Source organism: Dasypus novemcinctus, chromosome 4, assembly GCF_030445035.2.
Source record: "Dasypus novemcinctus isolate mDasNov1 chromosome 4, mDasNov1.1.hap2, whole genome shotgun sequence".
Lineage (NCBI taxonomy): Eukaryota > Metazoa > Chordata > Mammalia > Cingulata > Dasypodidae > Dasypus > Dasypus novemcinctus.
The window spans coordinates 2,603,061-2,628,588 of NC_080676.1; the positions used below are offsets into that span (position 1 = coordinate 2,603,061).

General features: G+C 52.8%; 1 protein-coding gene across 1 annotated transcript in view; it reads right to left on the reverse strand.

The window, feature by feature from the left end:
- Positions 1-24,865, reverse strand: part of RAB6B (RAB6B, member RAS oncogene family) — a 70,883-nt gene extending 46,018 nt beyond the window's left edge. Inside the window, exon 1 of the mRNA XM_058294979.2 lies at positions 24,490-24,865. Within this exon, the coding sequence (XP_058150962.1) occupies positions 24,490-24,559 (70 nt within the window). The 5' untranslated portion in view covers positions 24,560-24,865. The remainder of the gene's footprint in view (positions 1-24,489) is intronic.
- Between the last annotated feature and the right edge of the window lie 663 nt (positions 24,866-25,528).

Here is a 25,528-nt window from a genome sequence, read left to right on the forward strand (position 1 = left end):
GAGTGCCAGGAGGAGGGTGACACACTGAGAGGGAACTCCAGAACCTGCACGGGCCTCCTTCCAGGCTTAGCCGAGGCTGATCAGCCTATACGTACGAGGAATCCCCTGAGGCTGGGAAAGAACCACACAGATGGGTTAGAGGAAACCATGTGTGGCACTCACGCAGGGCCACAGACAGTGCCTGGTTCCACCAGTCAGAGTAGAGTGCCTCGTTATTTATAGGACACTGGGGAGAGTACTTGGAAGGGTTGTGCCTCCATAGCGGGTAAGATGTAGCCCTAGACTGAGCCCTGCTGATTTAACAAATCTTAAGAATACCTGTAGGAATACAAATACTATCCATTACACAACATGGCAAAATCACAATGTCTGGCATCCAATAAGAAAGAATCAGGTATGCAAAGAAGCAAGAAAATAAGGCCCATAGTGCGGAGAAAAAGCAATCAACCCAGTACTGCCGCAGATGTTGGAATCAGCAGACAAAGACATTAAAATAGTTATTACAACTGCATTCCATACATTCAAAATGTTAAGTAGAGATGTGGAAGTTATGAAAAAGATACAAATCAAATTTCTAGAGAAGAAAATGACACTATCTAAGATTAAAAACCACACTGTATGGGCTTAACAATACATTAGACATCACAGAAGATCAGTGAACATGAACACGTGATGATAAAAAACTATCTAAAATAAAACACAAAGAAAAAAGAACAAAAACAGATGATACAAGCCATCAGTGGAGTAATTTCAAGTGACCTAATACACATATAATTGGAGTATTTGAAGGTCTGGGGAGGGGTGTTGTGAGAGAAAAAAATATATGAAGAAATAATGGCAGAAAATTTCTCAAATTTGAGAAAAATTATAAATCCATAGATGCACAAAATTCAATGAACCCTGAGCACAGGAAACAAAGGAAACCACACCAAAGCACACCATAATCAAATTGCACAAAATCAGTAATAAAGAGAAAATCATAAAAGTAAGCAGAGAAAAACAGACACATTACATACAGAAGAACAAAGAGAAGGCTGAGAGATTTCTCTTCAGAAACAATGTAAGCAACAAGACAATGAAGCAAGGTATTGACGTTTTTTTTTTCCTAATAAAAAGGTATTGAAAGGAAAAACAAAACTGTTCACCTAGAATTCTATATCTGGGGGAAAATGTCTTTCAAAACTGAGGGTGAAATAAAGACTTTTTTAAACACATAAAAGCTGTCAGAAATCATCACCACCAGACCCTCACTACAAAAAAACGTTGAAAGAAGTCCTTCAAGATGAAGCAAGAGGGCAATGTGGCAATGTGGGTCTGCACAAAGGAATAAAGAGCACAGGGAATGCACGGTTTCTACATGGGCAGAACTTTTCCTATTTAAATCTCTTTAAAAGACAATGTACTATTTAACAAAAACAATACCATCTTGGATCACAGACCCAAGAAAACATAAAAGAAAATCTTTGCAGCCTTGTCAGAAACTATAGGAAAGAGAAGAAAATGGAATGACATCTTTAAAGTACCGAAAGGAAAATACTGTGATACATAATTCTATACCCAACAAAAAATATTTCAGAAGTGAAGAAGAAATAAAGACAAATACATGCTGAAACAATTCATTGCTAGCAGACTGTAGCAGTCTGAAATTATTGATGAATTCCAAAAAGAAACACTGGATTATATTTGTAAACTGGTCTTTTCCTCTGGGTATATTCGATCATATTGGATTCATAGGTTTACCTGATTAAGTAATTATGTATTATGTAAACCTCTTGTGCCAGTAGGGCATTAAGTCCCCACCCTTCGGTAAGTGGAGACTCACAGATAAAAGGCATGGCAAAGGACAGAGTTAGGGGCTTTCAATGTTGAAGGTCTGATGTTGGAGTTTGATGCTGAAGCTGGAGCCCCAGGGAAAGAGGCAAAGACTAGAGAGCCTCACAGGCTACAGCTGACCTTGTGGAGGAAACAGAGGCGCTGAGCCCAGAGGAAGCCAGGAATCCTGAGCCCTCACAGACGTCGGCAGCCATCTTGCTCTAACACGTGGAAATAGACTTTGGTGAGGGAAGTAACCTATGCTTTATGGCCTGGTATCTGTAAGCTCCTACCCCAAATAAATACCTGTTATAAAAACCACCAATTTCTGGTATTTTGTATCAGCACCCCTTCGGCTAACTAATACACAGAGCTATACTTACATCACACCAGGTCAGCGCATGCCCTTTTCACACCTGGATTTTAATCCTGGCCCTGCCACTTATTCTCTGTGCGATCTTGGGTTATTTACTATCGTCTTTGAGGCTCCGTTTTCAAATACACTGGGGACAGAAATACCTACCTCACAGAAGTGTTATGAGTTCTATGAGAGCAGTTAAAAAAGTTAACATTTGGGGAATCTGGGTAAAGGGCACATGAGAATTATTTGCACTATTCTTGCAAGTTTTCTACAATCCTAAAATTATGTGAAAATAACAAGTTATAAGGGAAAAAGAAATACGTTTATTACAATAGAATTATGTACACATGTGTACATCTCCATGTCTTTCAGATATCCTGGCACACTCAGGAAATGTACTGTTCTGATTCTTTAAACATTCGGGTCAAAACACATTTTTTTCTAAGAACAAGACTACAAGTGCACTTGGCATCAGCTTGCCGAGGACCGGGCCTGGCTGAGCACTAAAGGACTTCTGTGAGCCCTTCTGACCACAGGCCGGGGGAGGAGGTCTGGGAAAACCACCTTGGGGGGCAGGACCCACGTGGAGCCTCCACCTGTGCGTGTGCACAGAGGGGTCTGCAAGCACACCTGCACACACCCGGACACACATCCACACCTTCCTCTGGCAAGCAACAGGGACCCCTGTGCAATGGGAACTCTCTAGTTCCCCTGGTGTGAGACGCTTTAAGAACTCTGCCGAAGAAGTCACCTTCAGGGATTCTTGAAAAGCCCCTGAAATCTAACCACACAGCTTGGGTGGGCTACAGAGTTTCTCCCAACCCCAGCCTATCCACCTCACCTATCACCTGACGTCCCCCGGGCAGCCTCGAAAAGAAGCATGGCACCCCAGAGCAGCACCCGCCAGCCCCCAGACACTCCCGCTCAGAGAACAGGAGCGCCTGCCCACACAATGCACAGCAACACCCTCTGCTGCGGCTCTCCTGGGCAGGCACCCGGGGCCGGGCGGGCTGCGCTCCATTTCCACGGGTCTCCTGCCAGACCCCGCACAGGCCACTCACGTCCACTGCGCCGCCGCACGGGCGCTGGGAGGAATTAATTCACGCTGAGTATATGTATGTTTGAGAGAAGGAGGAAGCCCAATTAAATTCCCACCACCAGTGGCTCCTTTCAACAAGGTTTGTGTTAATGCAATTTGGTAGTTTATTTAACTGATAGGAACTCTTGGCCCATCCAACCAACAGGGGCTTTGGCAAAGGTACATGCATGCTCATGTTTACCCTCTTCTTCCCAAGGCTAAGGCCGGTGGTGTTGATAGGAAAGGCCTAACTGACAGGGAGGGAAAGGGCAGGGAAGTAAGGAAGGGGAGAAAGTCAAGAGGCATGGCTTACGTTCCCCAGGCTGTCCGCTGAGGCCCAGAACGGGGGCCTTGGGACAACACACGCTCAGCCACCCTTCATGCTGGCTGCACGGCGCCGAGGCTGCAGGCTGCTGTAGGAGGACTTCTCCCCAGCGTCCTCTTTCCCAGAAGACCCCCTGGGTGCTGCCTGGCAGACAAGAAGGCTCTGTGGTCTCCAAAGCCTGGGGCTTGCCGGGCACTTCTGCTAGCCCCACCTCCTCTTCCTTTCCTGGTGTACCTCCTCACACAGTCTCCTCGCTGCTGTTCGCCTTGCTGGCTCTGGCAGGCTCTGAAACGGGAAGCCCCAGCCCTGGCGCCTCCGGCCTTGCCTGAAACACCCACCCTCATCCAGACCTAACTGATGGGGGACACGCGAGGTGGGGAGTGGAATTCCAGACCTCGTGCAGGCAACAGAAAGAACCCTCTCCCTGCCCTCGGGATGGATTTGAAGTCACTTGCTCAGGACCCACTCAGGGAGCAGAAACATCCTCGGGGTGAAGCTGAGAGGGGAGGACCCTTGCTGCTGGGACGGAAAACGCACCGTCTGTTCAGGGATTCTGAGCCTGGGCGTGGCAGGCAGGGAGGACCAGCCACTGCTGGTCAGGAATCGGGGCAGCCGAAGGGCCAGACCGGGGGAGGGAGCATGGGTAGCTGGGTCAATAGCCAATATGCAGATGTGCCCCCCGGACTTGGAGGCCTGGGTGCCAGGACAAGCAGAAAGTAGCAGCCTAACCCCATCCCACAAGCTCCAGGCCCTAAGGCTTCTCCAAAGCAACACCACGGATAGCATGAGCTAGAGGAGACTCAGGAGCTGACCTTCCCCAAGCCCGCCCATGGGCAGAGGAGATGTGAGGCCAGAGAAGAGGAGCTACTTGCTCAGATCGCAGCACCAGGGTCGTGGCCAGAGTCTCTCTCCCAATGCACTGCTAGGAGTTGGACCTCCAAGGAGGCTTTTCCTATCCTTGTCCTTGCTGCTGTCCAGGGTCTCCTAAGGTTTCCTGGGACGGGAAGGGGCTGCCGTAGGAAGCCCCAGAGGAGACAGGACCAGGCGAGGTTCCGAGGAGCAGCAGAAGAGACCACGGTGAGGCCTGGATCGAGGCCTGGATCGAGGACCAGAGCGGCCTCAGAACACCAAGGCATGGCAAGAAAGTGCCTGGAGAATATCCGGTCCAGCCCTGCCTGGGAAAGATGGCAAATCTGAGGCCCAGGAAGCAAGAGGATCTGCTTAAGGCTGCACAAAGAGAGAGCAGCAGCAGCGCAGACACCAGGGCTTGGCTGCCAGTGGCCTCCCCTGCCCTGGGCCAGTAGCTCAACGGGGGGCAGGTCACGGGCCCTGCTGGAAGCTCCAAATCCTCGTTTGCAAAATGAGGGCACCAACTCAACTCTCTCCAAGGAGTCTCCTCCCTCTAAAATCTTCACCTACAAACTCCACAAACTTGGCGGCTTAAAACAACATGCATTTCTCAGCTCAGTTTCCATGGGTCAAGAGTCTAAGCACGGCTTAACTAAGTCTTCTGCTCAGGGTCCCTCAAGACTGAAATTAAGGTATCAGCCAGCTGTGTTCTTTTCTGGTGCTTGGGTCCTTTTCTAAACCTGTGTGGTTGTTGGAAGAATTCAGTTCCTTGCCCTTGGAGGACTGACGTCCCATTTTCATGCTGCTTTCAGATCCTACAGGCCACCCACAGTTCCTTGCCATGTGGTCCTCTCAGAGCCCCTTGTACAAAGTGGCAGCAGGAAGACGTCTCCCTCTTGTTTGCTAAGATGGAGTCTTTCAACAAAAAGTAATCACTTTTGCCCCATTCTATTGCCTGCACTCTAGGGAGGGGGATTACAGAAGGGCATGACTCGTTGGGGTCTCCCTGGGGAATGTCCACCCCATCATCTCATATTTACAGGTTCTTAAGAGACGCTGACTATGGACGGCTGCAGCAAATGCAGCTTTCACTCTTGGAGATCACTTCTTCACGCAGCCTCTCCTTCTCTTCTACTTTGGAGGACTGGGCAGATCACTTAGATTGCAGAGAGACTCACAGGTCGCTCTGCCTTAAGACCGACGCTTTCCCAACCGACTGATGGCCTGAATGGAGGCGGTGGGGCTGGAGGCCGTGGGTGGCAGGGGCTGAACCCTGCTTCTCCTTCACTGCGCATTTGGAAACTGCTGTGCTCAGTTCTCAAGAGCCCTCACACCCACCTCACATCCAGTCATCTCTAAGCTGAAATGGATGGACAAGATGACACCGCACAATTTCAGCTCAGAGTGGCCCTTTTTGTTATGCGATGGAAGCAGGAGAGGAGCTGGGTTCTCCTGACCAACATTTGGAGCTCTGCCCTCTTCCAAAGTAGGTGGGAGAGAACCAGGTCTGGTGGGCTAACTTGGTGGGCACCTTCTCAAGCTCCCATTTCACGTTCTAATCTGGGTGGCAGCCTGCAGTGTTCTGTTGGGTGGGAGTTAGGGGGAGACTTAATGAATTGGAATCAGGAGAGAATTTCTAGATCCTGGTGCTACAAATAGGATCTGTTAATATCCTAAAAATAAGTGGCTAATTTGGGAGTGTTTTTCCTTTCTAAAAAGAAACGCTTCACAGAGATGATCTCTACGCAGGAAGAACAGAATTAAACAAAGATCTGGTTCCAAGATCCATCTCCATAGAGTACGGGAGCCAGGCAGCCTTGGGAAGGGAGAGCCAGAGCTGCTGATCCTCAAAGCCTGGCTTTGGCAGCACCGAACCCGTGAGGCTGGTGAACATCCTCCCCTAAGCCTCCTCTCACCTCTTCTGCTCTGCTTGGGCAGAGGTCTCAGCTCTCACAGCCGCAACCCCCCCTCCTCATCTCACATTACTCTCGGCCCTTATACTCATCCAGGGCTCCATGGAAACCTCCAGCCTTTCATTCTCTTTGGTGAAAACTCTGGGTTGGACAGTGCCTCTGCCTAGAACTGCAGCCAAAGCTCTGGTGGCATGGCCAGGCCCTGCAGTGGAGGCCCACGCAGGGGTGTGTCTGTCTGGCATGGGGTGAAGTGTCCACGAGCATCCTTCTCCTGTCTCAGCACTTCCATGTGTCCTCCTCCCTGACATCTCTTCTGATTTCTCCTCTTATTCACTCCCAGCCCTCCCTTCATTTGACAGGGGACATAAACAAGAAAATTTGTTTAAGTCCTTCACTGTACTGTGTTTGGCCTGTGCAGTATTTATTCCCTGCTCACCAACAGGGTCAGAATAGAATGTTTTCTCTTCTTCTCTCAGAACTAGAACGACTGCCCAGAGAGGTGAAGGTCTTCCTTGTCCCTAGGACCTGTTTCTGGAGTGGAGGCCACAGTTCCAGTTCTGCAGGCCTGAGCCAGAGATGGGTCCCCTGGCTCTGTCCTCATCTCAGCCTCAGAGGTAGGGTATGGGGGGCCACAGAAGTTTGGACAGGCCAGAGTGGGTACACTGAGCTGCTTGTGACCAGCTTCCAGGCCAGTCTTCCTCTAGGCTAGCAGCTCCAGGTAGGAGAGACCGCTTTATTGAGCACCAAGCTAAATGGACAGCTCTCCTCACCTACCTTGGCCTCATCAGTAGACAATATGGCACAGGTTCAAAGAGGCCATGGACAGTGGTGGCAAATGTGTTGTGATGACTGATGATGCATCGTTAGGACTCTTTCTACCTGCCAGTCACAATGGCAAAGAATACCCAGGTGGTACTCAGTAACTTCCATGGGCCCTTCCTGAGCAGAAGACAGGAAAAGTAAGGAGCAAAGTTCACCAGGGCTTTGATGATGGCTTGAAGATAAATGGACCCCCAGAAAAATATGTTTTCCAAGTGAATCCATTCCCGTGGGTGGAAACCTATTGTGAGTAGGCTCTTTTGATGACGTTACTTCAGTAATGACCCTTTGATTAGGTTACTTGAGTAAGACATGGCTCGGGATGGTCTTAATCCTTCCACTGGAGTCCTTCCTAAGAGAATGAAATTCAGACAGAGAGAAAGCCACAGAAGCACGAAGCTGAAAGCAACAAAACCCAGAAGAGAAGAGAGAGACCAGAAGATGCTGCCATGTGCCCTGCCAAGTGACAGAGTCCAGCATCACTGGCAGCTGGTCTTCAGGAAGAAAGTATGGCCTGATGATGCCTTGATTTGGACATTTTTCTGAGCCTCAAAACTGTAAGCTTGTAAACTAATAAATTCCCACTCTTAAAAGGCCAACTCATGTCACAGTATCTGCATTTTGGCAGCCCAGCAGACTAAAACAGCTTTGGAGGTTGGGTTTCAGGCCTTGAGAGAACAGACAATGAGCTGGCCTGTAGACCTGAGCTGGACCCACTGAACGGAACGGGCTGCCCTCTCTGGGCTAGCAATAGATTCGGAATGACAATTCCCTCTCTCCACTCTCGTTCCCCAGCTTCCAACCCTTATTTTTGTACAGGGAGCTCAAGACAGGGTTTCTGTCTCCAAGGCTGGGGTTTGGGGGCTCTTCCATACATACTTCCTTCCCTCAAGTCCTCAGGGTCCCCTAAGTTTGCTGGGGAGCTAGAAGCCAGCAGAGAGGAGTGGGGGGCTCCACAGGACAAAGAGAAGGCAGCGGGTCAGGTGTGTGCCCGAACAGGAGCTCAGGAGGGAGGGAGTGACAGGAGGTCACGCCAGAGGGTGCGGGAATTCACAGATCTCAGGGCTAGCTCCCAGCGAGGTGGTACAACCAGCCCTGAGGAGAAGGCAGGGGGGAGAGCCTGGACGGGCGCTAGTAGGCCTGAAGCAGAACTCTTGGCAGGACAGAATCAGTCAAGAGGGCTTTGGGCCAACCAAGATGGCTGTGGAAGACACTTCGGGCTGCCTTCCCCCACAGAACCTTTGAACAGCTAATAAGAACAGGCAGAGCCATTTTTCTCAGAACTCCAGAAAACAATGAAAGGGTTGCAGTAATTGGGCGAGTGATAAATCAAGAAAATGCACCTTTGAGGAAAGGACTGTGGGAAGATGGAGGAGTAGAAAGCTCCAGAACAAGCATTAAACAGGGCAGAACTGTCTCAATCAACTATTTCAAAGCTCTGGAGTCCAGTAGAACACGTACAGCATCCAGGGAAGAGTGGAAGGAAGAGGCTGGTAAACTGCAGTAAATATCAGGAAACTGCTTTCTCCACAGTCCAGCTACCACCCCCACCCCCCACTCACAGCAGGCAGCAGTGGGGTCAGCTATAGCCCGCTGGTGCCAGAACGGAACATAAAAATCTACTTCCCAAGACCCTGGGTGGGCATGGGCCAATTGCTAATCACTTTTAAAAAAAATAATAAATCCATTTTATTGACACATTTTAATAAAGCATACAATTCATCCACGATGTACAATCAATGGTATTCGCTATAATCACAGTTGTGTGTTCATCACTTCAGTCACTATTAGAGCATTTTCATTATTTCAGTCATAATAAACAGAAAGCAGATAAACAAGAAAATTCTTCGCCTCTCCGTCTCTCTGTGCTTCCCCCAATGTACATAGCTGCTCTCTGCCTATTCTATCCAAAGTGTGTAATCAGTGGCTTACAGTACAGTCACAATGTTGTTCATTCATCATCTAAAAAACTTTAGGACAATTTCATTGCTCAAAAAAGAGAGACTCCACACCCCTTAGCATTCCTTTCTCAGACCTCCATAACCACTAGTCTCCTTTCACCTTTATAAACGTAATCACTGCTTTTTATTAGCTACTTTGAATTGCTATTGCCCAGATCTGAGGGTGGCCGTTGTTTCAATCCGCCCTGGACAAAGGAGGCAGAGGAGACTAAAGGCAGTATGCTTTCTCAGAGCCAAGGAAGACGGCTGGAGGACTGCCTTTGCTAGGCAGGTCAGGAGAGCCCAGCTCTGGGGAGCTGTGGGAGAAGCTCTTGGTGCCCTCCCTGACCTCTCCCTCACCACCTCTCCTGGGCAGTGTGACACTGGCCAGCACTCCCTTGGTGGGTCCCTGGTCTTGTTCTGGCTGGAAAAGACTGACTCGGGAAACTCCTCTCCAGAGAACCCTCCTCCCAGAATTTTCCCTCCAGGCAAAAGTGGCTTGAGACAATGAAAGCACTGTAAGAAATAAGTGAGAAAGAGAGCCTGGAGTGGAAAGCTTGCCTGCCTCAAGTCCATCAGTGGAATACCCAAAAGGAGAAGGTCTGCCTCCGTGGGAGTAGAGGGGGCATTCAAACTCCTATTACGAGGGGAACTCCTCAGGCCAGTAGTAAGCACAATACCAGACCCCAAAAGACAGGGAGGACTTGGCAGTTTGTATTTGCCTTGGATGGACCCCTTTGATAGGAGGGCTGACACTCAAGAAAATTTTTGCCATGTCATTAGCTGCTTACAAAGACAAGAACCAGAAATCTCAGGGAATGAACTCGAGAGTTAACATTTTAAAATATTAAAATGGACAGTGTACAAGAAAAGATGACAAGATAATGAAAGAGAGAATGACAGTCCATCTGAAGGAATACTGTAAAATCCAGAAAATTTCAACAAAGAACAGAACAGACTGGACATACCAGATAGAGATTTAAAAAAAAATGATCTTCAACATGACAGAGGAGATGAAGGAAAATACAGAGAAAGAACTAAAGGATATCAGGAAAATACAGAGAAAACAATATAGGAATATAGAAGAGATAGAAATTTTACAAAGGAACCAAATAATCACTGGAATTGAAGACCATAATAACTGAATGAAAAATTCTGAGGGTTTCAACAGCAGATTGGAGCTGTCAGAGGAAAGAATCAGCAAACGCAACAAGACTATTGAAATTAGTCTGGCTGACGAGCAGTAAGGAAAAAGAATGATAAAAAGCAAAAACAGCCTAGGAGACCTCTGAGACGCCATCAAGCATACCAAAATGCACATCATGGGAGTCCTAGAAGGAGAAGAAAGAGAGAAGGAGGCAGAATGAATATTCAAAGAAAATTAATGACAGAAAACTTAGCAAAAGACATGAATATGCATATCCAAGAAGCTCAGAGAACACCAAACAGGATACATGTGAAGAAAAATACACCCATCATATACTGACCAAACTGGTGATTGCAAAGGACAAGCAGAGAGTTCTGAAACCTGCAAGAGCAAAGCAAGTTATGTACAAGAGAATCCCAATAAGATTAAGTGCTGATCTCTCATCAGAAACCATGGTGGCAAGAAAGCAGTGGGTTGAAATATTTAAAGTGCTGAAAGAACACAATTGCCAAATGAGAATTTTACATCTGGTGAGACTCTCTTTCTAACATGAGGGAGAGATCAAGACATTCTCAGCTAAACGAAAGCGAGGGAGCTCAATCCACTAGACCTGCCATGCTAGCAATACTGCAGGGAATGCTTCACACTGAAAGGAAAGGACACTTTAAACAGCAACTTAAAGTCGCATAAAGAAATCAAGGCCTCCAGTAAAGGAAGCCACTTGGGTGGTTATAAATGTCAGTACTAATGGATTATATTTTTTGGTAGGGAACCCTACCTCTTACTTCCTTTAGGTACTAAAATGCAAATGCATAAAAAGTAATGGTAAATTTATGGTTTGAGACATATAATGGCTAAAGATATAATGGATAAAGATATAACAAAAAGGGGGTGGGATGGAATGGTATAGGAACAGTGCATGCATATGCTATTGAAGTTAAGTTAGTATCAACTCAAACATGATTGTTACAGATTTAGGACATGAATTTAAGCCCCATGGTAATCACAAAGAAAATATCTGAAAAATACATTCAGAAAGAAATGGGAAGGGATTTAAAATGGTACAGTACAAATAAATATGAAAGTAGGCACTAATGGAGGAACTGAGAAACAAAAAAGGTATAAGACAGAAAAACTAAATGGCAAAATGGCTGAAGAATGTCTTACATTATCAGCAGTTCCTTAAATGTAAATTTTTATTAAAAGGCAGAGATTGGCAGAATGTATACAAAAGCATGAGTTGACTGTAGGCTGTTTAAGAGACTCATCTTTAATTCAAAGACTCAAGTAGCTTGAAAGTGAAATGAAGAAAAAATATACCATGCAAACTGTAACCAAAAGAAAGCTGGGCTAACTATACTAATAGCAGATAAAAAATGCTTTATGTAAATACTTTTATGGGGAATAAAGAAGGTCACCATAAACTGATAAAGGGAGTCAACTGAATAGGAAAGACATAAAAATTATAAACATATATGCATGTAATATCAGGGCCCCATAATATATGAAGCAAATATGGAACAGATTTGAAGGGAGAAACAGACAACTCTGCATTAATAGTAGGAGACTTCAACACAACTATTTCCAGCAATGGATAAGACAGCTGCTAAAGAGAAGGTCAGTAAGGAAGTAAGGACTTGAATGATATACTCTAGCCCAAGTAGACCTAACAGAAACACACAGAACGCTTCACCCAAAGGAGCAGAATATACATGTTCATACAGATCACTCTCCAGGAGAGACCATATGTTAGCTCACAAAAAAAAAGGAAAAATATTAAAATCATACAAATTATCTTCTTTAACCACTATGGAATGAAGCTAGAAATAAATAGCAGAGGGAGAACTGAAAATTCACAAATGCCTGGAAATTATACATCACACTCCTAAACAACCAGTGGGTCAAAGAGGAAATCACAAAGGGAAACCAGGAAATATTCTGAGGCAAATAAAAACAACACAACATACCAAAACTTATGGGATGCAGTGAAGGAAGTGCTGAGAGGGAAATTTAAAGCTTGAAAGGTTTACATTTAAAAAGTAGAAAGATCTCAAATCAAAGACCTCATGTCACAACTGGAGGACCTAGTAAAAGAGGAGCACACTAAACCCAAGGCAAGCAGAAGGAAGGAACTAACCAAGATTAGAGTGGAGATAAAGGAATTAGGGAATAACAAATTAGCTGAGAGAGTCAATGAAACCAAAGGTTGGTTCTCTGAAAGATCAATAAAGTTAAAAACCTTTAGCTGGACTGACAAAGAAAAACACAGAGGATGCAAATAACTAAACTAACAAAGGGGGCAAAATAGATAATTTTGATCTCTGTTTTAGTGAGGGTGAAAAAGTGAAGGTCAGATTATTAAATTTGCCTAAGATCACACAGCTATTAAGACAGGATGGGTTTGAACCAAGGTCTGTTCCACTCCAAAGTCCTAACTTTTGATTAAGTACTATGTGACCTCACAGAAGGCTGACCCTCTACAAGAGGGTGTGTTCTCCAGACACTGCGTTTCCCCAAGAAGCAGCCATCTGAAATACATGGATATGATATTTCTATCATAAAATGCTGAGATAATTAGCATCCAGAAAGTTCAGGGAACAAATACTTTTCTCTTCATTAATAAAAACAATATAATTTTATAAATTTCAAACTAACTTTAAAACAACTATAAATTTTCACATCAAAGACTGAATTCGCAACAAGGTTTAGTACTACTTACAAAGCATATTTAAAACTATCCATTTATTTGGCAAATTCAATAGCAATTCATTAATGACTATCAACCACAAGTAGATTAATTTATTCCAACTAAAAAAAGAAAAAGAAATGAAAAGGGGGTATTACTACTGACCCTAGAGAAATAAAATCAATAAGTGGATATTATGAAAAACTGTACACCCACAAATTAGATAAACTAGATTAAATGGACAAATACCTGGAAACATACAAACTATCTACACTGACTTAGGAAGATGTAGAAGATTGCAAAAGACCAATAATAAATAAAGAGATTGAATGAGGAATCAAAAAAAACCTCCCAACAAAGAAAAGCCCAATAGCAAATGACTTCACAGGGGAATTTTACTAAACATCCCAAGAAGAATTAACTTTCATCTTGTTCAAACTCTTTCAAAAACCTGAAGAGAAGACACACTCTAACTCCTATGAGGCCAACATCATTCTAACACCAAAGTCAGATAAAGATATCACAAGAAAATAAAATAACAGACCAATAACTCTGATTAAGCACTAGTACTGAGCACTAGAAAACAAATCCAAGAGCATATTAAAAGAATTATACACCATGATCAAGTAGGATTTATCCCAGTTATAAAAAGGTGGTTCACCATAAGAAAATCAGTATCATACACCACATTACTAGGAAAAAGGGAGAAAAAAACCGTGATCATCTCAAGTGATGCAGAAAAGGCATCTGACAAAATTCAGCACCCCTTGATTTTTGACAAGGGGGCAAAGTCTACTCACAATGGGGAAAGAACAGTCTCTTCAACAAACAGTGCTGGTAAAGGGGAAGCGGCTGTGGCTCAATCAGCTGGGCTCCCGTCCCCCACATGGGAGGCCCTGGGTCCGTGTCCCGGGGCCTCCTTGTGAAGACGGGCTCACCCACCGGTGCCATGGTGTGCCACCCAGCTCACAAGCACCGCAGAGAGCCAACTCAGCAAGGTGACGCAACAAAAAAGGGAGACAAGTGAAAACACTGAAGAGCGTGCAGTGAATGGACTCAGAGAGCAGACAACAAGCAAGCCGCAAGGGCGGGGGGGGGTTTAAAAAAATAGTGCTGGTAAAACTGGATATCCATATGCAAAAATATAAAATGGACTCCTACCTCACACCAGATCCAAAAATTAACTCAAAATGGATCAAAGACTAAATATAAGAAACAGGACTATAAAACTCCTAGCAGAAAACACAGGGAAACATCTTCAGGGCCTTGCGTGGGGCAATGGTTTCTTAGACTTGAACCAAAAGCCCGAGCAAAAAAGGAAAAAGTAGAGGAATGTGACTTCATCAAAATTAAAAACATTTTTTTGCATCAACGGATTTTATCAAGGAAGTAAAAAGATAAGCTATAGAATAGGAGAAAATATTTGAAAGCCACATATCTGATAAAGCTTTAATATCTTGAACATAAAATAAATCCTCTAACTCAACAAAAAAAGGACGAACACCACAATTTTAAAGGGGGCAAAAGACTTGAAAAGACATTTCTCCAAAGAAGATACACAAATGGCCAATAAGGACATGAAAAGATGCTCACTATCATTACTCATTTAGGGAAATGCAAATCAAAACCATAATGAGATACCATTTTGCACCCACTAAAAAAAACAAACAAACAAAATAACAAATGTTGGAGAGGACAGAGAGAAAGTAGGAAAACTTGTTCATTGTTGGTGAGAATGTAAAATGGTGCAAACACTGTAAAAACAGTCTGGCCATCCTCAGAAAGCCACATATAGAATTATCATATGATCTGGCAGTTCCACTTCTAGGAATATACCCAAAAGACTGAAAGCAGGAACGCAAATGGATTTTTGCACAATGATGTTCACAGCAGCATTATTCACAGTAGCCAAAAGATGGAAGCAACCCAAGTATCTATCACAAGATGAATGGATAAACAAAATGTGGTATATACATACAACGGAATATTAGTCAGCCATAAAAAGGTAAGAGGTTCTGATACATGGGACGACAGGGCTGCACACAGAAGACATCACTTGAATAAGATAAGCCAGACACAAAGGGACAAATATTGTTATGATCTCACAGATATTAAATAATTAGAATAAGCAAATGCACAGAGTCAGAAGCCAGAATACGGGAGGCCGTTAGGGAAAGGGGAGTTAATGTTTAATGGGTACAGGGGTCTGGTCTGGGGTGATGGAATAGTTTTGGTAATGGGTGATGGTGATAAGGCACAGCACCGTGAAAGTAATTAACACCACTGAATTTTAGAGCTGTGGTTAATGGGAAATTTTTGGTTGCATATATGTCACTAGAATAAAAATTAAAACAAAACCCACAGGACTTACAACACTAACGGCGAACCCTAATGTAAACTACGGGGTATACTTAATAGTATAATTATAACCATATTTTCTCATCAATTGTAACAAAGTACCACACTAATGGAAATGTTAATCATAGGGAAAACTGTATGTGTAAGGGGGAAATATTGGAACTCTGTATTTTCATCATGATTTTCCTGTAAGCCTACAACTTCTCTAATGAAAAATCTTTTTAAAAAGCGGACAGGGGATTGCAACGACAGATACAGGACATCATCTATCCTGCCATAACCTACAGAATGGAGTGGGAGAGAGCGTAAACTACAATGTAAACTATAATCCAGAATGCGTTCATCCATTGCCATGAATGTGCCACACTAACGAGGCGTGTTGTTAACGGGGTAAATGTGAGTGGCGTGGGGAGCAGGGCATATGGGAAGTCCCTGTAGGTAACATTTGTGTAACATTTATGTAATCTAAATATCTTTTTTTTTTTTAATTCTATTTTTTAAAAAAGTGGTCAGAGGATGGAGGAGAAAGGCAGGACGGCGGCACTCGAGGGGGCCAGTTCTCATCATACGAGTGGAGTGTGGCCTGGTGCGAGAGGACCCAGCTCCTGCCCTACGGCCCTTCACTGTTCCTGTGGAGACCTTCCTCTACAGAGAAAGAACAAGGACGTCGTCAGCCCAGCAGAGCAGAACCTCAGAGCGGGAAGGAGGATCCCTTCCGCCTCTCCAAGCGCCCGCCCCAAACCCCAGCCTCTGGATGTGCAGCAGCACCTGCTCGGGCACCTGCACCTCCCGCCGGCAGCCGGGCCACGCCCGCCTCTGCCTGCTACTCCAGGAACGCCGCCTGCCCCTCCCCAGCAGGGCTCCCCTCGTGAGTGTGGAAGCAGAAGCTCCACGGCCCGCGCCTGACCTGCTCCAGCTCAACGCCTTCGCCCCCTACTCTCTGCCCACCCACCCCAGGCCGGCATCCAGCCCCCTGAGCAGGCCTGACTCCCTGGGAGCACCAAGCCCCCCTGCTCACGCCCCCGTGACTGCTGGGGAACTCCTGCTGCTGCGAAAAGCCCGCCCGGGGCGGCCCTCCCCGACTCCCGGCAGAGCTCACTGCAGCCTCGCGTGTGTGCACGCACTCCCACCAACACTGCCCGCTCGCCTGGGGCCACGGACCCGGCTGACCACACAACCCCAGCCCGGCAGAGCCTCCCCCTGAAATCCCCCCGGGCCGCGGCTCAGGGCAGCAGCAGAGCTGTGAGGACGCGTCCTGCCCTGTCACCAGCTCTGCGGGCGGGGCAGGTGAGCGCGTCCCACCGCCCCCTGGCCCTGCCTGGGAGCAGGGATGGCATAGGGGCCAGGGGGTCAGGGACCCGGGCCCCTGTCCCAGCTGCGCCACCACTGCTGGGTCCCGTGGCCTGTGCAGAAGCTTCGGTTCTCAGAGCCTCGCTTCCTTTATCTGTAGAACCCGGTAAGCGGCTTTACTTATCAGATCGTGAAGACGTGTGCGGGGGGCTCACCACACGGAAATTAGCAGTGATTCCCAGAACCCCGCGCCTGTCCTCTTTGCCTCTGCAAACCCAGGGCTGTGCACTGCTGTCCCCGTGACCCGGACGCCCTGGCTCGAGCTCCCACCGCAGGCCGCACTGATGGGCGCCTTGTGCACGGCCAAGGCGCTGAAGACCCCCGTGCGGGTGAGGACAGCGGGCACACGTGGCCCCGTCCCGTCCCCAACACCACCCAGACGTGAGCTGGCCAGGGGGGACGCCCCGGACTCAGGGGGGCTGACACACACGATGGGGGGCAGAGACGGGACGACTAGGCCCCGCTTGACCAGGTGGGGACACTGCACACTCCTCTTGGCGCCGGCGTTCCCTGCCCACCCTGCTCACCACACACGCACACGCGCACACACACACACACGCGCACGCGCACACACACGCGCGCACACACACACACGGCTACAGGAGGAAGTGGCCTGAGCCAGAGGCACCTGGAGCATCTGTGGGGGGGGCGGCAGCAGACCACGGCTGCCCCTGCCCCGGTGTCCTCGTCACAGCGTAGTGCGGCCCTGCCTGTTGCCTGGCAACCCAGGCGGGAGCACCCGGGGGCACCCAGCAGGTGGGCCCCAGGTGGAGGTGGGCAGGAACGCCTCCCAGGAGAGGAGGAGCACGCAGGGCCCGAGGCAGAGCTGGGCAGAGCTAGGTGCACCCCCCGACCCCGCCCTCGTCCCCGCAGGCCCTCCAGCCGGCGCCCTGCTGGCCTCCGGGCTGGGGCGACACGGGCGAGCCGTCACCCTCTGAGCGGGCACTCAATTACAGAACCAGAGTCGGGGCCCCAAGGCCGAGGGCACCCACTGCAGCAGCCTGGGGGCGCACGGCCAAGCCACCAGGCCCGGCCACGCCTCCTCATCACCAGCTGGCGGAGGCGCAGGCGGCAGGGCCGGGCTCTCTGGGGGGACACCTCCAGATGAGCGAGAAGGTGTGGCCGGGGGGGGGCCCCGCCGCAGGCAGGAAGCAGCCACCTGCTGTGACCGGCCCCCCTCCTGGTCGTCAGTTTTCAGGGAAGGCCTGGGCGGCCTCTCTGCCGCCTGGCAGTGGGCCAAGGGCGGCTCTGGGAGGGTCTTGGCTGACCCCCGAGTCTCCATCAAGCCCCTCCAGCCCCCCCAAACACGCATCATTCTGCTTGAGAACGCAGAGCCGGCTGTGCGCCTCCAGCGTCAGCCTGAGTCCCAGGGAGTCCCTGCTTCCTTCCCAGGGCCGCCGCGGCCCCTCCCTGCGCAGGCCCCAGCACCCCCCCCAGAAGGCCTAAGGGGGAACACAGGCCTCCTCCTGCTCTGTCCCCTTCTGAGGGCCAGCAGCCCCTTCCAGCCAAGAGCCGGGCACATACACCCCCCACGGTCATCTGTGGCACAGCCGGTGGCCACCCCTCCCTCCTTGGAGCCCCGAGGCCCACCCCCCCACTGACCGGCTCCTCCCAGCGACCGGGTCCACGCCGTAATTCTGCCTTACGCCGGCAGCCCTTGAGCATAACCAAGTTCTCTGCTTCCTGGTCAGCAAAAAGGGGGTGACCCTCCTCTGTCACAGTGGGCTGGGCTGACACAAGTGCCCGTGGACGCCCGGGCCCTGCGGGTGTTCAACAAATGCCACCTGAGGCAGCTGGAGGAAGGACATGGGACCCAGGGGCAGGGAGGCAGACGCGGCCTGGACCCCTCAGGGCCACCTCTCCTGCAGCCGGGTCCTTGCAGGCTCGGGCCCTCCCACCGGCTCCCTGCTCCCCTGGGAAGAGCATCCCAGCTCGGGGCTGAGGCAGCCCTGGGGTTTGTCCTGCCTGCTGCCCGGTAAGGGACCACGGGCGAGCGATGCACCTGCCGGCCCCGCTTCCCGGGCGTGCCCCCTGCAGCGCGCCCCTTCCTGCCGCCGCCCACAGACGGCAGGGGTCTGCCCCGCAGGCACACTGGGCACATGTCTTCCCCGTCCCCCAGCCCCTGAGCCAGAGGCGCCCGCCGCCAGCCTGTGGCCGGCTCCCTGCTCCCCTCCCTTACCCTTCCGGAAGTAGCCTTTGCTCTCCAGGCCCGGTGGTTCCTCTGCCCCCATGGACCCCGGCCTTCCCCTCGGGTGGGCGGCCCCCAGGGGCAGTGCGGGCTCAGGACACGTGGCCCAGGCACCTGGGCTCCTGCGGGCTCTGTTACCAGGAGACCAGGACAAATAATGCTTTTCCATGAAAAAGAAAGCCTTGTAACGAAAACAATGAAGTCCTCGTAGCTGTGAAAATTTGCTTTGTAAAAAGATTTAATTTAGGGCAAAAGTTAGGGAAATAATAATTTAAAAAGAGGAAAAAGAAATCCCAAGCCCCAAGATACCCCATCCCTGAGGAGTCCTTCTGTCTTGTGAACCTTCCTCCTTTCCTCCCTTGCTCCAGGAAGAGGAGGCCCCCCCAGTGCCCTCGGGCTCCACGTCCCCCCGCCCTGCCTGCAGCCCCACTTCCTGGCAGCCCGTCTTCCCGGCTCAGAAGCTCTTCCAGCTGACCACGTGCTGCCGTCCCCAGGCGCTGTGCTCCTCTGCCCTGCCGCCCTCCACCCAGAGCTCCCCACCTTCTCTGCGGCGAGAAATGGACAAGGACGGACAGACAGGCAGGCGGACAGCTGGGAAAATGTCCGGCACAGTTTTCCCAGGAATCCACGTGTTAGATTTATGAATTCTGCTGTTCTACATCGGCCTCCTCGCCCTCCTCGGCGGTTCTGTCCAACACCTTCTCCCCAGGGGTAGTTACCCCGAGAGCATGCAGCAGGGTGGGCAACGGCAGGAGCGGGCCGGAAGGACGCCGGGGGCGAGCCTGCATTGTCAGGGCAACAGCCACGATGATCAGTGCTCACGGCTGACTTCAGGGGTGTAACAAGTCACAGAACGACACCGCAGTTATTTTGTTATATTTTAATATGATTCATTATAATTTCAGAGCTGCCAAAGACAGTAATTACGACTGCCTCTGCAGCCGACACATTCTAGCAGGTCCTCCTTTCTCTCCCCGTTCTCTGTGTCTGTCGTCAGAATCGAGGGTACCACCTTTCTCATCCGAGTCCAGGCCAGTTCTCCTCTCGGTGTCGGTCTGTCTGACTCACACTCACACTCACACACACACACACACCTCTTTAACAAATACGGAAGCAAAGCCCCTGGGTCTCTACTCAACACCCAAAGTGGCCTCTCATCCCAGCCACCGGGGGCGGGAGAAAAACTGGGGGTGAGAGGAAGAAGCTGAGGCCAGAGCAGCCTGCTGGTTTCCTCCAGCTCTAAAGTGAGTCCTGACACAGTTGGGTTTGGGTGTGTCCCCTGCCACCTCCAGGCCTTGCTGCTGTCCCTGTTTCTCCAGGCACGTGCCCCGAGACGGGCAGGGGCTTTGCGAGGCTCTGTGAGCTGGGCATGACCAAAGCCAATGAGCCAGCCCTCTGGAAAAAGGCTCTCGAGCGGTGATGGTGAAACCCTCCTGGCCTGAGAAGCAGTGGGTGTCAAGGATGAAGAAATCCTATTTCAAAACTGCCCTGACTCCATTCCTTTTGCTTTGTTTTTTCATTTCAAATTTTTAAAGAACACTCATGCGTACCATACAACTCTCTTCACTTTTCATCTATCGACGAGCCATTAGCAAATGTCACACAGAAAAGATAGTGTCATCATTTCTGAATCAAGAGATTTAATGAGCACAAACCACCCACAGGTGAGGAGGGGTAAAAAGATGACGAAGCACAGACCTCACCCTGGAGATGCTGAAAATTCACTTAGGGTTTCCGTACCAAAAAGTTAATCCAGTCTGCGTGGGCAGAAAAGCGTGCATGCCGGCTGCTAGGCAGAGGCGGCCACGGAATGGAAGGGACAGGAGGACAGTGGCAGGACAGCCCACTCGCCACCTGTGGGTCAGACACCTGGGGTCACCTCGTCCTCCTGCTCCTCCACTCCACACAAAACAGACACCGGGTCTAGGTCAGGTGGACCCCTGCAAGACCCACTCCCCATCCGGCTGGCTCTAGAAGCACCTCCGCCAGGAAGCCGCCTCTGATACCTGCCCCTGCACGCCAGGTGGGCTGCCCGTTAGATGCTCCCACACACGGTCTTCCCGGGGCATGGCCCTCCCAGCCCGTTACTGTACAAAGGTCTGTGCTCCTCAGTGGATTCAAAAGGGATTCAAAAATCACATTCGAAGATTTAATAAATAATCAGACGACGGAAGGGGGAAAGGGGAGGGGGAGGAGGAATGGACAGTGACTGCAGCACCCAAGGGCGGCGGCCTGCAGGTCACTGGGTGGCACGGCTCCAAGAGCCCCATCCACGTGTCCGCTGGGCGGAACCTCATGCCAGGGCAGGGGAGAGCGGCTGGTCAGAGGGCTGGCGGGCTGCTGGCCCTGGCGAGGAGGCAGACTGCACTTCCGCGAGGTCCACCCGGCTCGGCTCGCGGCTTCAGCGGGAGGAGTCTCGGGGGAGGGGAGGTCAGAAGAGCTCACATCTTCCTCTTCCCTCCTCTTCACACACAGGGCTGTGCCCAGTGAAGCCTAAATCCCCAAAGTCAGGACCGGGCAGTGGCCTGCAGCACTGGGGGCAGACGTGCGTCCAGCAGGCCCACTCCCCTTCTGCACACACCTGCGCATGCCTGTCTTCTCTGGACGCTCCGATGCCGCCGTGGGGACTGGCATGCACGGCTCCCTCCTCCCCTCTGCCCCCAGCGTGCGGCTGTGCCTAGCAGGCCCGGGAGCCTCTGGAGCAGCAGTGCTGCACCGCCTCCCTGCTGCCAGGAGCTGCCTCGGCCTGGCTCAGCAGCGCCCGCCCCATCCCACCCCGTGCCAGGCCGGCATCCTCAGCCAGCCTCTATTCCGTGGACCAGGGGCCAGCAGCCACTGCGCTGCCGGGAGGCTCCCTCACGGCCCGTGATGCTTGCTCCAGCACCAACAACTCCCCACTCAAGGCCTCTTGGATTACGTGGCCCAGGGCAGCCTCGTCACCCAGCGCCTGGCTGGGCGCTCGTCTTCTGAATGCGCTACCCTTGCCCACGGGTCTAGACAGATGCTGCCCCGATGCCAGGCGCAGGACAAGAGAAGACCACGTCCTCCAGCCCTCCACGGGGCCTCTGTCTGCTTTAGAACGCTCCACCGAGTTCTCCACGTACACAGGGTGAGGAGCCTCCAGGGTTGCACAGGGAGGGACGGCCGGGCCAGGGGCAGGGGCTGAAACGCCAGGAGGCTCTGTCCGGTGCACAGGCTCGCAGAGGATGCGACACTGAGGATGAGCACATGCACAGCGTGTGCAGGCCAGAGGGTCTGAAGGGGCAAAGAGTGAGCTCCGCGTTCCAGCAGGGGCAGGGGGCATGGCCTGACTCAGCCCCGGGACCGCGGACACTCAGAAAGGCCAGAGGTAGCCAGCCCACCAGTGACCCAACAAAGCGGGGGGCGATTCCAAGGGCCCGGGCGCTCTCACTATGGCGGGGCCTCTTCTCCCAAATGCCCATGTTCCAAGAGCCCGCAAACCCTGTCCCCATCTGACCCCCCTCCCACCGCAAGCCAGACGGGACGGCCAGTGGCAACTCTTCCCCCTCCCTCAGGGGGGCTCCCCAATTCCTGGCTTCCTCAGTTCAAGGTCATCTCATTTCCCAAAGCCATGTCGGTGAAAAAACAGTGCACCTGGGAAAGGGGACACGGGTTCCAGCCCCTGAATTGTTCCACCCACAACAGGAGTCTGGGCACGCTTCCCCCTTGCCTCCGCCTCAGACTTCCCATCCCAACACACGCGGCTGGTTCCATCCTAGAGAAGCTTCCATCTCCAGGCCTTTAGCTCCCATTTCTGCAAAGTTTAGAACCAAAGGGGACTGGCAGGACTCAGCAGGGGATTCTGAGGAGGCCCAAGAGTTCCCACTCATACTTACCAGAAACATTTTTTTCATCAAAGTACTGATCTCTTACTGAAGTTAATTCAGACTCAGAATAAACACGTATTTGTCAACAAGCCACCAGGTTCCAGGCACTTTGACAGGCATCAGAAACAGAAGAGAACTTCCCTCCCGCAACCATTTCACAGAGACAGAAACTGAGGCTCAAAGAGGTCTGAAGATTTATTCAAGGTGACACAGCTGGGAATTCAGCCCCCAGCTGCTGGACTCTGCAGAGCTCTCTCCCAGGGCTGCAGGCCCTGGAAGGCTAGCAGTGGGAGCGAAAGCCACTGGCAACCTTTACCAGAAGGACACATCTGCTCTGTGACTGGGGTCTATTAAGACCAGATACTCAGGGTCTAGGACCCAGGTCTGGCTGGCTGAGTTGACTGTGACCCAGGCTGCCCCTAAGACCCATCTTCCAGCTAGGGCAAGACGACCACCTTCCAAGGCTCCTCTTGGAACCATCCATCCCAGGAAAGAAGCAGGACAGACAGATCTCGGGCCAGCTCCCCGCCCACATGCACGCACCGCTGCAGCTCTGTTCCCCCACCCGCCGGGTCCTCCCGAGGTTGCCCTGTTCTTGACCCCTTGGACAGGCCCCAAACCGGGAGCCGAGTGGTCTGCACAGCTCGAGCCGGTGGTCCTGCCTGCCTGGCCCACCTCCTCCGGGAGGGGGCTGGTGGAGCCTGGCTCGCCTCCCTGCGTGAGGGCCTCTCAGGGCCGCTGAGAGCGTTTTCCCTACAGGTGTCCGAGGCGCCCTGCTCTTCAATCCTGGCTCCGCAGGAGCTCCCGGCAGGGAGGCCGCTGGGCAGCGCGAGGCCGCGGTCCCCTCCCCCACCCCGCCCCCGTCCTGGCTGGCTGCCACGGTGACCTCCCCTCCCCCGAGCAGGGCGGCGAGCTGGGAGAGGGGGTGGCAAGGCTCTGCCGAGGCTCTCCCGGGTGCGGGGAAGCCAGGCAGGGCGTGTCGCCTGCGCCTTTCTCTGCCCAGCGCCGGGCTTCGCAGCCTCCCCGCGGGAAGTGCCCCGCGCCATCCAGTCTGCCTTGCGTGGAGGGACCCTGGCTCCCATCGCCCTGACCCTCGAGCCCCAAAGAGGATAACGCACTCGAGCGAAAGGCAGCGAGCCTAGAACCTTCTGTGCCCAGTCGGTCCCACGCCAGGGGTGGCCGGCGCCCTCCCCGCCCACGGCCTGCGCGCGTTCTTTGCAGAGGAAGCAGTTGTCTGCCTCTCCTCCCCTGGGGCGGCGGCTGGCCTCCAGGGCTGGACGTGCGGGTCGCATCGCTCCGGGCAGGGGCCGCAGGGACCCCTCCGCAACAGCGGGGTGGGCGGCGGCAGCCCCCAGCCCCCAGCCCCACCCCGTTCCCCGAGGAGAGGCGCCCGTGCTCGCCCCCGCCCCCGCCCCGCCACCTGCGCGGTCGCCCGCAGCCGGTGCCGCAGTGCGAGCGAGCCCGAGAGCCCGTCCTCTCCACGCCCTCGGCCTCAGGGCGAGCCGCGCCCGCGCCCCCAGCCCGCCGCGCGCCCCCAGCCCGCGCGCCACGCCGCATCCCACCCTCACCCCCCTCCACGCCCCGGCGCCTCCTCCGGCCTCACCCTCGGTCCCTCCGGGCGCCGGCCCGCGCGAGCCGAGCCCGGCCTCGTCCCAGCCACCTTCCCAGCCCTCCTTCCCCGTCCTTCCCCGCCCTCCCCTCCGGCCGGGCGCGGAGGGGCCTTCCCCGCCGAGGCCGCGGGGCTCCCGCGGGGCGGCCGACCTGGCGGCGGGGGTCGATGCGGCGCTCAACCGAGGGCAGCAGCGGGGCGCTTACCGCTCTGCTCCCCCAGGAACACCAACTTGAATTTCCTCAGCGGGTTCCCAAAATCTCCGCCTGCGGACATGGTGCCGGGAGCCGGGCTGCGCGGAGCGGGAGGCGGCGGGCGGCGCGAGCGGGAGCGCGAGGAGGAGCGCGAGGGAGGCGGCGGGCGGCGCGGGAGCCGAGGGGGAGGGCTGCGGCGCGTCCCGCTCCCGGCGCGGCCCGGCGCGGCCTGCGGCTGCGTGCCCCGCGCCCTCGAGCAGGAGGAGGAGGAGGAGAGGAGGAGGAAGGCTGGCGGGCGCGAGCGGCGCGGCTGCGGGGCGAGGCGCGCTCTGGACGCGGGGCGCGGCGCGGGGCGCAGGGACGGCGCGGGGCGGAGGGCCCCCCCCAGCCGCGCGCCCCCGCCCCCGCCCCGCCGGCGCCTGCGCGCTGCGCCGCCCGGCCTCTGATGTCATGCGGGGCCGAGCGCTGCGGGGCCGGGGGCGCGGGGAGCCCGCACCGCGCGGGGGAGACGCGCCCGCGGCGCCCCGAAGGCCCGGGAGCGGGCGGGCTCCCGCTCTCCACAGCTGTCTTCCTCGTTCCACTCCGTTGGGAACCCAGAAAAACGGCGGGGAACGGTCGGGGGACATTTGATTCTGATGCTTTAAACCGAGGGGCCGTCCCTGCCCCCACCCCCGAGAGCCGACCCGCGGCGTGGCGGTGCCAGGAGGCGGAAGGGGTGAGGTGCGGCACGGGCCCACCCCCGTCGCCCGTGTGCCTTCCAGCCCGCCCCCCTTCCTAAGCCAGACCCCTCACCCGGGCGCCCTCGGAGGGGCCAGCGGCGGCCCGGAGCCCTGGTCAGCGAGAGAAAAGGCTCCTGACAAGGCGGCCCGGAACCGCCGCCTCGTGGGTACCACTTTATCCAGAACCCTGACTCCTGCCCCCTGGGAGAGAAGGCGCCGCGGGGCCCGAGCGCCGGCCCCGCATGGCCTGCTGGCGGCGACCCCGAGGCCGCCGGGCTCAGGGCCCGGCCCTCACCTTGGCAGCTGCGTGTACCCGGACAGCGAGCTCCTCA